Source organism: Sminthopsis crassicaudata, chromosome 2, assembly GCF_048593235.1.
Source record: "Sminthopsis crassicaudata isolate SCR6 chromosome 2, ASM4859323v1, whole genome shotgun sequence".
Taxonomy (NCBI): domain Eukaryota; kingdom Metazoa; phylum Chordata; class Mammalia; order Dasyuromorphia; family Dasyuridae; genus Sminthopsis; species Sminthopsis crassicaudata.
The window spans coordinates 104,320,126-104,333,063 of NC_133618.1; the positions used below are offsets into that span (position 1 = coordinate 104,320,126).

General features: G+C 33.2%; 1 protein-coding gene across 2 annotated transcripts in view; it reads right to left on the bottom strand.

The window, feature by feature from the left end:
- Positions 1–12,938, bottom strand: part of PPP4R3B (protein phosphatase 4 regulatory subunit 3B) — a 77,157-nt gene that overhangs the window by 52,428 nt on the left and 11,791 nt on the right. For both annotated transcript variants that reach the window (XM_074286964.1, XM_074286965.1), the window contains exon 3: positions 3,561–3,659. In XM_074286964.1, the coding sequence (XP_074143065.1) occupies positions 3,561–3,659 (99 nt within the window). The remainder of the gene's footprint in view (positions 1–3,560; positions 3,660–12,938) is intronic.

The window sequence follows — 12,938 nt, forward strand, 5'->3', positions numbered from 1 at the left end:
CTGGAGTTAACAGTTAAGAGATTACTGATAACATTGGAAAAAGCAGCTTCAACTTTGGTAGTATTAAATAAAAACTGAAAAAAGCTTTAAGGAAAACTAATTGAACTTGTCCAAATAAACTTCCAAAGGGAATAATGTGACCTTTTATCACAACTGTGGACCATTTCTTGGAAAGTTTACTGCACTTGAATACAATAAAGTACATTTATTAAAATTATAATATAGCCTTTATTTAATTATAAGGAATCTCAATGTCATCATTTCAAATCAATAAGCATCTATTTAACATCTTTTTAATAGGATGTTCCAAAACTTTTAGTGTAGTTTTAGACTTTAATAGTTTAAAATTGCAATAAGATTATTGCAGTACCCTGTATTTTGTATTTGTGCTATACTATATGAGAATCAAGAGATAAAAAGAAAATTTCTATTCTGAAGGAGCTTAACATCTATAGGAAACAATTTACATACACATAAGTATATACAAAATTAAATACAAGTCAACCCAGCTTTTGGGATAAGAACTCAATGTTTGACAAAAATTGCTGGGAAAATTGGAGATTGTTATGGCAGAAACTAGGCACTGACCCACAATTAACAGCATATACCAAGATAAGGTCAAAATGGGTTCATGATCTAGGCATAAAGAATGAGATTATAAATAAATTTGAGGAACATAGGATAGTTTACCTCTCAGACTTGTAGAAGGGAAGGAATTTATGACCAAAGAAGAACTAGAGATCATTACTGATCACAAAATAGAAAATTTTGATTATATCAAATTAAAAAGTTTTTGTACAAACAAAACTAATGCAGATAAAATTAGAAGGGAAGCAATAAACTGGGAAAACATTTTTACAGTTAAAGGTTCTTATAAAAGCCTCATTTCCAAAATATATAGAGAATTGACTCTAATTTATAAGAAATCAAGCCATTCTCCAATTGATAAATGGAATATGAATACGAACAGACAATTCTAAGATGAAGAAATTGAAAATATTTCTAGCCATATGAAAAGATGCTCCAAGTTATTATTAATCAGAGAAATGCAAATTAAGACAACTCTGAGATACCACTACACACCTGTCAGATTGGCTAGAATGACAGGGAAAGATAATGCAGAATGTTAAGAGGGGATGTGGGAAAACAGGGACACTGATACATTGTTGGTGGAATTGTGAATACATCCAGCCATTCTGGAGAATGAATTGGAACTATGCTCAAAAAGTTATCAAACTGTGCATACCCTTTGATCCAGCAGTGTTACTACTGGGCTTATATCCCAAAGAGATTTTAAAGAAGGGAAAGGGACCTATATGTGCAAGAATGTTTGTGGCAGCTCTCTTTGTAGTGACCAGTAACTGGAAACTGAGTGGATGCCCATCAATTGGAGAATGGCTGAATAAATTGTGGTATATGAATATTATGGAATATTATGGTTCTGTAAGAAATGACCAACAGGATGATTTCAGAAAGGCCTGGAGCTGATGCTGAGTGAAATGAACAGGACCAGGAGATTATTATATACTTCAGCAACAATACTATATGATGATGGATATGGCCATCTTCAACAATGAGATGAACCAAATCAATTCCAATAGAGCAGTAATGAACTGAACCAGTTATACCCAGCGAAAGAATTCTGGAAGATGATGATGAACTACTACATAGAATTCCCAATACCCCTATTTTTGTCTGCTTGTATTTTTTATTTCCTTCACAGGCTAATTGTACACTATTTCAAAGTCCAATTCTTTTTGTACAGCAAAATAACTGTTTGGATATATATATATATATATATATATATATAGATATATATATATATATATATATATATATATATATAGTATTTAATTTATACTTTAACATATTTAACATGTATTGGTCAACCTGCCATCTGGGGGAGGGGGTGGGGGGAAGACGGGAAAAAATTGGAACAAAAGGTTTGGCAATTGTCAGTGCTGTAAAATTACCCATTCATATATCTTGTAAATAAAAAGCTATAATAAAAAGAAAAAGAAAAAAAAAAATACAAGTCAAACACATTATATTTCATTCCCCAATTAGAATGCAAGCTATTTTGGGAAAATGAATTGTTTTATTCTTTGTATCTCCAATATGTAACACACTGTCTAATATATTTAATAAATCCTCTGATTGAAAGAAGTTAGATAGAAGGGTACCAGCAAAAGAAGAGACTTCAAGTAAAGGATAGTAATCTTGAAAAGAGATGAGGGGGAAGGGAGTTCCAAGCATTGAAGATAGCGAAAATGTCCAGAGATAGGAGGAGTGTCTTGTGAAAGGAACAAACAATAAGAAAGCCAATAGTGTCACTTGGTCAAAGTTCATGGAATAAAGTCAGGTGTAAGAAGATTAAAAGAGGGCAGACTTTAAAAGGAAAACAGAGAACTTTATATTTGATCCTAGAACTAATTAATATAGAGGACAGAAAATGTTTATTAAAAAGAAGGGAAATTTGGTTAGATTTTGACTTTAAGAAGTAGAAGAAAAACTGAATCGAGAAAAAACTTAAAGAGGCAGAAAACTATTGCAAAAATACAAGTGTGAGGTGATGGGGTCCTGTATTGGATGGTAGTTGTCACAGAGGAGAAAAAGTTGAGTACAAGAAAAATGTATCAAAAGTAGAATTGATAGGATTTAACAACATATTGAATATGGGGAAGTGGGAGGTCAGAGAGAATAAAGAGTTGAGGATGACACCTAGTTTACCAGCCTGGGTAACGGGAAAAATCAATCTTTGATAATATGGAAGTTGAGAAGGGTGTGAGGGAATATAGTTAGTTCACTTTTAGATACGGTGAAATTAACATTTTGAATTTTAAAATGTCCTATAGAAAACTCAAGATGAGACTGGAATTGGAAAGGTTAGGGCTAAACAAACAGATCTGAGATTCCTCTGAATAAAGATAATTGAATTTATTCTCTCTGCTAAGATAAAAATCCCATAAAAATTCACTGTTGTTCTTTTTAGTCAGTTGTGACCTTTTTTTTTTTTCAGTGAAGATAGCATCCAATGAGCTCCTTTATCAAAGCAAATTAGCATTTTCTCTCAAAATTGTAATATTGAAAAGTTGCATACACTATGGACAGATTAAATGACTTGCCTAGTATTTTTACTTTAACCCAGCTCTTTATGATACTAAGATTAATTCTCTATTTACTGTTTCATACTGCCTCAATTATAAATGATGAAAAAGAATTTCCATATTGATTGCAAAGTTCATAGACTAGATCAGTGGTCCTCAAATTTTTAAAATAGGGGACCAGTTCACTGTCCCTCAGACTGTTGGAAGGCCGGACTATAGTAAAAACAAAAACTCACACTGTCTCCACCCCTCAGCCCATTTGCCATAACCCAGCGGGCCACATAAACGTCCTTAGTGGGGCCGTAGTTTGAGAACCCTTGGACTAGATTATTAGCACTATGCTATTCATTAATTCTTAAACGCTTACTTACATCTAAAAAAGCAAAATAAAACTTCTCTATAAGCAGGCTTATTGTATAAACTATGCAACCATTAATAATAAAAGAACCATACCTGGCAAATTTTTTCCCAGATCTCATCACAGCCAGCCTTTTCCTGAAAACTCAAAGCCAGATCATAGTTTTCAGCTTCTGACCAAACAATTAACGTATCCTGTTTAAAAATAAAGATTTTTAATTAAAATTTTCAGATGAAAATGTACTCTTTTAATGAATGTTAAAGAAGCAATTCAAAACATAATTAAAAGGTAAATGTAATTTTAAGAAAAATTGGCATACATTAAAAGGAAATAACCAGAACACTGGAAATATTCAACTTATCCACAAATATATAATTAATGATTTACTTCATGTACAACTTCTAAGACTAATTTACATTGTATCATTCTTTGAATATTAAAATTAGAATAAAAAAGGCAGTTCCATATTAAACAGTTAAACAATTTTCTAAAAAAATATATGCCATAATGGGTTAAAAAACAACTACATTTGATGGATGGATGGCATAAAAGTAGATTTGAGCAACCTAGCCTTTGGGAAAATTATGCAACAGATTATTTGTCATTGTTTTCCAGTCATCTCACTCTTCCCTTCCTAAAGCCAATCAGTCTTGTTCTTCCAGTTAGCAGAATGACTACTAATTCTTACTATGGTACTAAAATAACAATTAAACCTGACTGTCACATAAAAATTATAAATGTTTTACATAAAATATTTCATCATAATCACAAAGAAGCCTATGAAATAACTTACTGCTAAACCCAGTATTTTTTTTTTTTTGTTATTGTGATGAAAAAAACATAGATCTCTCCTCCCCAATAAAACTCAAGAAAAATAAAGGGGAAGGAGGGAGAGGGGAGAGGGGAGAGGGGAAAAAAAGGGGGGAGGGAGAAAGTAGGAGGGAGGGAATAGGATGAAGGGAGAGAGGAAAAGAGGGAGAAAGGGAGAGAGAAGAAGATAGGAAGAGGAGAGGGAGAGAGAAGAAGAGAAAAAGGGAGGGAGAGGGAGAGAGGGAGAAAGGGAGAGTATGCTTCAGTAATTTGTATTCAGATACAACCAGTTCTTTCTCTGGATATGGATAGGATTTTTCATTACAAGATCTGCAAAGTAGTCATGAATCATCATTATCACTGAGAAGAGTTAAGTCCTCACAGTGATTATCCCAGCACATTGCTATTACTTTGTTCATAGTACATTTTACTTTGCTTGAGTTCATAGAGGGCTTTCCAGATTTTTCTGAAAGCATCTTAACTCATCATTTCCCATAGAATAATAATCCATCATAATCACAAACCATAATTTATTCAGTCATTTCCCAATTAATAGGCATCTTCTCAGTTTCCTTTTTTTTTAAACCCAAAGAGCTCCTATATTTTTGTACATAAGTCCTTTTACTTTTTTTTTTTTTTTTTTAAATCTCTTTTGGAATTCATGCCTAGTAGTGGTATTGTTAGGTCAAAGGATATGCATGGTTTCACAGCCCTTTGGGCATAGTTACTTTATTTTGATCATTTATCAATTGGGAATGGCTCTTATTTTTTATAAATATGACTCAGTTCTCTATAATTTGGGAAATGAGGCCTTATCAGAGAAACTTACTTCAAATCTTTTTACAAATAGTATTGCTAACTGTATCCCCCTCATCTATTCTATTCTTCTTCACCTACCTCCTCAAAAGTGTTTTGCTACTAACTACTCCCTTCCCCAATATGCAATATGCCCTTTCTTCTATCACTGTCCCCCTACTTCTTTCCCATATCCTCTCCCCCTTCTACTTTCCTGTAGGTAAATAGATTTCCTATAACCATATTGAATTATTTCCTCTTCGAGCTAATTCTGATGAGGATAAGGTTCACTCACTCCCTCCACATCCCCCCCCCCACCCTTACCTCCACTGTAAAAGCTTTTTCTTGCCTCTTTTTGGCAGATTATTTACACCATTCCACCTCTCCCTTTCTTTTTCTAGTAATTTCTTTGACCCCTTCATTTTTTTTTTCAGCTATTACCCCTTCATATTACATACCTGTTCTCTGTGTGTGTGTGTTTATCTTCTCACTGCCATAATAATTAAAGTTCTAATGATTTAAAAGTGTCATCCTCCCATGTAGGAATGTAAACAAAAGTCCCTTATACTTTTTCTGAGTCCTGAATTTGAAAATCAAATTTTCTATTTAACTCTGTTCTTTTCATCATGAATGATTGAAAGTCCTCTATTTCATTGAATTTTCCCCTTTCCGCTGACGGATTATACTCAGTTTTGCTAGGTAAGCAATTCTTGGTTGCAATCCTAACTTCACTGCATCATATTCTAAGACCTTCAATCCTTTAATGTAAAAGCTGCTAAATCTTATATTATATTATAATTCAATTCTTTCTAGATGCTTGCAATGTTTTCTCTTTGACCTGGGAGTTTCAGAATTTGACTATAATATTCCTGGGAGTTTTCATTTTGGGATCTCTTTCAGGAGATTACAGTGGAATCTTTCGATTTCTATTTTATCCTCTGGTTCTAGAATATCAGGACAGTTTCCTTGATAATTTCTTAAAAAATGATGTCCAAGAAATAACTATACCCAGAGAAGGAACACTGGGAAGCGAATGTAAATTGTTAGCACTACTGTCTATCTACCCAGGTTACTTATACCTTCGGAAGCTAATAATTAATGTGCAACAAGAAAAAGGTATTTACACACATATATTGTATCTAGGTTATATTGTAACACATGTAAAATGTATGGGATTACCTGCCATTGGGGGGAGGGAGTGGAGGGAGGGAGGGGATAATTTGGAAAAATGAATAAAAAAAAATAATAATAATAATAATAAAAAATAAATACAAACAAACAAACAAAAATAATGTCCAGACTTTTTTTTTTTTTTAATCATGACTTCTACATAGATCAATGTTTTTAAATTATCTCTCTCCTGGATCTATTTTCCTTGTCAGTTGTTTTCCCAATGAGATACTTCACATTTAAAAAATTTTTTTATTCTTTTGGCTTTGCTCTATTGTATCTTTATTTCTAATAAAGTCATTAGTTTCATTTGCTCAAATCTAAATTTTTTTTTCTCCCTGAGGCTGGGGTTAAGCGACTTGCCCAGGGTCACACAGCTAGGAAGTGTTAAGTGTCTGAGACCAAATTTGAACTCAGGTCCTCCTGAATTCAGGGCTGGTGCTTTATCCACTGCACCATCTAGCTGCCCCTCAAATCTAATTTTTAAAAGATCATTGTATCTCCTTTTCCGTTTGGCCAATTTTGCTTTTTAAAGCATTATTCTCCTTGGTAGCTTTTTGTATTTTCTTTCACACCACTCTCCATTCTCTTCCTGAATTTTCCTCTATCTTTCCTACTTGATTTTCAAAATCCTTTATGAGCTCTTCCATGGCCTGAGAACAATTCTTTCTTTCTTGGAGACTTTGGATGTAGGAACTTTGATTTTGTTATCTTTTTCAAAGTATTTTTTCCCCAGCTTAAATCTGTGACTTTTTTTTTAAATTAAAGTTTTTTATTTTGAAAATATATGCAAGTATGTACTGTCAAAAAAATGTTATAATTATAAAATTAATAAAAAAAAAAAAAAGAAAATATATGCATGGATAATTTTCAATATCCACCCTTTCAAAACCTTGTGTTTGAATTTTTTCCCTTCCTTTCCTCTTCCCCCTCCTCCCCAGGAGGCAAGTAATCCAATATATGTTAAACATATGCAATTCTTCTATACATATTTCCACAATTATCATGCTGCATGAGAAAAAGGAAAAAAAAAATGAGAAAGAAAACAAAATACAAACAGATAGCAACAAAAAAGTGAAAATACTATGTTGTGTTCCACACTTGGGAGGTTCTCACAGTTCTCTTTCTGGGTGCAGATGGCTCTCCATCACAAGATCACTAGAAATGGCCTGAATCATCTCATTGTTGAAAAGAGCCATGTCCATCAGAACTAATCATCGTATAATCTTACAGCTGTTGTATACAATGTCTCTTGGTTCTACTCGCTTCATTTATCATGAGTTCATGCAAGTCTTTCCAGACCTTTCTGAAATTGTCCTGCTTATCATTTCTTACAGAATAACTTTCCATAACATTCACATACCATAAACATTCATATACCATATATGGTATATATTCATATATTCAACCATTCTCCAACTGATGGGCATCTACAGTTTCTAGTTTCTTGCCACTACAGCTGAGTGTAAGCTTTGATCTTCCTCATCACCATAGTAACTTTCTATGGTCAGAATCTTTTTCTGTTGTCTGCTCATTTTTCTAGTCTATTATTCAGTTTTTAACCCTCTGTTTAAGTACGGCTTTATTTCTAGTTAGGAAGGTGAACCACTTCAAGTTTCAGGGATTTTATGCAGCTATTTTCAGAGATTCTTTTAGAGATCTGACCATATGCACTCCAGAAAAAACTAATGAGCACAGAGGTATTAGATTTACATTTGGAGTAATGCAATCAGTACTGAGTTTATCTACTGCAAACTCTGTAACTGCAATTTCCTAATTTCATTTTAGCATCATCAACTATAATAGTAATTTGTAATATTTACTGAATTGGATGGCAGTTCTCTTTCAAAAATCTCTTGTAGTTGTTTCAAGAATTTCAGTTTTGAATCTAGTTGCCAGGCTTGAGATGTCCTATGTACTGGTTTTATGCTTTGAGTCAATTTTACCAATAACAAGAAACGGCAATCAGCTGCAAAATACAATTTACAAAACTGCCCATTCAATTCTCCTATCTTTACCATGCTTTTGATAAGTTATATTATTCTTGAAGACTTCAAAGAGATGAAATCTTCAAGGCCACTTAAGATGTGGACTGATATGTACTGATAGTCTCTCCATCTCCTTTTATAATACTGTTTTTCCTCCAAAGTATCTGAGATCCATTTTCTTTTTGTGTATGATGAAAATTGATCCTTCAAAACTGTGTCCTTTTCAGCAGTTATTCCTCTATGTATATTAGGATCTGGAGCAGCAGTTCTTTTCACTGTTATTTTCTATAGTATTATTTCAATATCATAAGGACATAAGGAACAGTAATGCTTATCTTGAAATACAAGTGAATCCAGTTATTGCTGGAGAAATATTTTGTTACAATTATTTTCAGTTTGCATCCTTTCTGCCCCCTCCTCATTATAGTCATATAATTAATTCTCTCTAAATAGTCTTGTTTAACTTGATCATTTAAGTTTCCTTGAAAAATGTTCACACTCTTACAAGATTAAAAACCCACATTCTTATCAGTGGAATAGATTAGGTTCACAGGGCAAGATAATGGACAAAAATAGCAATCTAGTGTTTGACAAACCCAAAGATCCCAACTTTGGGGATAAGAATTATTTGACAAAAATTGCTGGGAAAACTGGAAATTAGTATGGCAGAAACTAGGCATGGACCCACATTTAACACCACATACTAAGATAAGATCAAAATGGGTCCAAGATTTAGGCATAAAGATTGAGATCATAAATAAATTAGAGGAACATAGGATAGTTTACCTCTCAGACTTGTGGAGGAGGAAGGAATTTGTGTCCAAAAGAGAACTAGAGATCATTACTGATCACAAAATAGAAAATTTTGATTACATCAAATTAAAAAGTTTTTGCACAAACAAAACTAATGCAAACAAGATTAGAAGAGAAGTAACAAATTGGGAAAACATTTTTACAGTTAAAGGTTCTGATAAAGGCCTCATCTCCAAAATATACAGAGAATTGACTTTAATTTATAAGAAATCAAGCCTGAATTCAAGGCATACCTTTGATGTATATTTGCTATACTTAATCTCTCAGTGTTGAAAGAAAGTTTGTGTAAGATTCTAAGCCTCCGAGAACATAATCTGCACTCACAAAAAAGATGTCTCTATACAAATGAAATCAGAGGTCTACTTTTCCCTAAAATTCTATTAACTAAAATTACATGAAATTTCATTTAAAAAATCCTAAAGATAAAACAGAAACAATACTGAAATCCAATCTAATAAGAGCACAAGATTTGCAGTCAGAAGACTTGACTGAATTTGAATCCTGTATCTTCCACACAAGGATTGGGACTTCACCCTGATCAATTTCAGGTTCCCTCAACTATAAACTGAAGAAGTAGGACCAGATTTTCTAGAAGGTGCCTTCCAGTTCTAGATTCTGTGATCTTACATACAATGTAAAAAATAATTTCTCCCCTCCCCAAAACAAATCTTCAACAGTTTTAATTAATTAGCAATGATCCTAACAATTTCTCTACTATTATTAATAAAAATAATAAAAAAGATATAAATATTCAAAATATCACTGAATTGAAATCTGCATACTTATCCCCAAAGGAATGAAAGTTTTTTGATAAGTTTTTATAACATAATTGAACTTTGAGATAATGATAATGTTGGAAGGAATGTGGGAAAATAGGGACACTAATGCATTGAGATCCAACCATTCTGGAAAGCAACTAAGAACTATGCCCAAAGAGCTATAAAACTGTGAATACTCTTTGATTCAGTAGTGCCACTACGGAGTCTGTATCACAAAGAGATCATAAAAGAGGGTTAAGGACCCACATGCATACAAAAATGTTTGTAGCAGCTTTTTTGTAGTGGCAAAGAATTGGAAAATGAGTAAGATGTCCATCAATTAGGGAATGACTGGATAGGTTATGGTATATTAAAGTAATGGAACATTATTCTATAAAAAATGATAAAACAGGCTGATTTTAGAAAGGCCTGAAAAGATTTACATGAACTAATCCAGAGTGAAAAAGCAGAACCTTAAAAGCACTGTATACAGCAACAGTAAGATTATGCAATAATTATGACAGATTTGGTTCTTCTCAGCAATTCAATAATACAAAGCAATTTCAATAAACTTTGGATAGAAATCTGCATCCAGAGAGAACTATTGAGACTGTAGGTCAACACATACCATTTTCATCTTTTTTTTGGTGTGTGTGATTTTCCCTTTTATTCTGATTTTTCTATCAACATAGTTCATGTGGGAATATGTAAAAAAATGAATGTATATGTGTAACAATTTTTTACATATAACTGGGAAAATAAAAATTAAAAATAAAATTTAAAGGGTTAGGCAAAAAAAAAACAACAAAAATAAACTTGTGCTTTGAAAGCTATATTCCTTGTGTTACCAATGATGGATTTAGGCCTTCACACTAATATATATATATATATATAAAACCTAATATCACAAAAGAAATACCTTTAAGCCACATACCTACAGCAGAATTTTACAATTCTGCTCAGAGATAGCTCAGGACTTATAGGAGTTGGAGTAAGTCAGGAAAATCAAAGTTCAAATCCCACGACCCAGCCCAAAGCACCAAACCCTCAGAAAAACAAATTTTTCTGAAAAAGAAATATGGCTTCCAGTCAAGAAGACCTCAAGTTCATGTTCCAACTCTGACGAATATAATGGGTGTGTAATCACTTAATTATTCAGGGACCTAAATAATTCTTTAAGACAATGAGTTCCACATTTAACAATTGATAAATGGTCAAAGGATGTGAACTATAAGTTCCAGGCTAGCTCCCTGGAGGCCTCAGAATCAGCCAGAGTCAGGATAAGCAAAGTCCTTGGTCTTTAGGGGAAAAAGTGAAGGAGATAGACAAAAATGCCACAAGCTCTCCACCAACCTCCCTTCTCCTTGTTCTCCTCCAAAATGACTCTTGCCTTATCTCAATCCAACTCCTAATTCCTCTTAAGATTATCTGTATACACCAAAAGATCAGCCAGCCCTGAATAGTGAGAAGGGGCCATTTTTCTAAGCATATGCTAATATTGTCCAATATGTAATTAGCCTTAAGTGCTCTGTTGTCTGATTCCAGTGCACTTATTCAGAGTTTCAGCCCTTTACAGTGAACAGCCAATTTTCACATGAAGAAATTAAAGCCATTTCTAATCATATGAAAAAATGCTCTAAATCACTTTTGATCAGAGATATGCAAATTAAGACAACTTTTCAGATTCGTTCTACTTCACACTTCTCAAATTGGCCAATGTAGGAAAGGATGTGGAAAAACTAGAATACTAATGCACTGTTGGTGGAGTTGTGAACTAATCCGACCATTCTGGAGAACAATTTGAAATTATGTCTAAAGGGTTATCAAACTGCATACCCTTGGATTCAGAAGCATCTCTACTGGGTTTGTATCCCAGAGAGATCATAAAAAAGGGAAAAGGTCCTATATGTGCAAAATGTTTGCAGCAGCCCTTTTTGTAGGGGCAAAGAACTGAAAATTGAGTAGATGCCCCTCAGGTAGGGAATGGCTGAATAAGTTATGGTTTATGAATGTAATGGAATATCATTGTTTTATAAGAAATGATGAGCAGGTTCATTTCAGAAAAGTCTGGAAAGACTATAGAGTTAATGATAAAAAGTGTCATCTGTATCCAGAGAGAGAACTATGGAGACTGAATGTAGATTAAAACAGAGAATTTTCACCTTTTTTTTTCCGTTTGTTTGGTTTTTTTTCCCCTTTTGATCTGATCTTTCTTGCACAGCATGATGAATATGTAAATATGTTTAGAGGAAATGCTTGTGTTTAATCTATATCAGATTGCTTGCTGTTCTGAGGAAGAGGGAGAAAAGGGAGGGAAGGAGAAAATTTTGGAATACAAGGTTTTGGAAAGGTGAATGTTAAAAATTATATTTGCATGTATTTGGAAAAATAAAATACTTAAGATATGAAAAAAAAAAAAAAAGACACTATAGCTTCCACAACAGTTTCTGATCTGCAGTGGTAGAAAGTTTCTTACAAAGACTTACTTGTAGAAATAAAATCCCCAGCAAAAATAAAAACAACAAAAAAATACATTTATACATGAATTATTTTCATTAGCAATACCATATAAAAACCGGAAAGAGAATTTAATTTCTGTCATTTCAACAGCACTTCAGGAAATAGCTTCTAGAGGTTGTCAACACTAAGCTATGAATGCACAATGAATGGGCAGTAAGTAACTCTCCTCAATTCAAAAGAAGCTCTTTGGAGGTTGAGTTTCAAATAAACACGTAATTGGTTGAATGTGTAGGAGGATTATTTTGGACCTAACACTTTCTATTGTACTCTTGCTTATTATTCTTAAGAATTCCTGTCTTTACTCATGATACTTTTCCCCACTCCTCTGCCCCAAATTCCCTGCAATTCCAGGATATACAATACAAAGTATCAACATTATTTATCAGAACGTTGCCACACATAAATCTGCTTCCTTTCCCTCATCTTTGCAAGTTTCAATATTTCATAAGGTGTGGTACAAAAAAGTCATTGATAAGAAAAAGAATGCCAGGTTGTACAAGGAATATTCAATACAGAATGGGGAATATGGGGAATTTTTCATTGTTTTCTTCCTGAATCCTCAGGAAAATGAAGTACAGTGAACTCTTGGGCATGCAAGACAGTTTACTTATTTTAACTG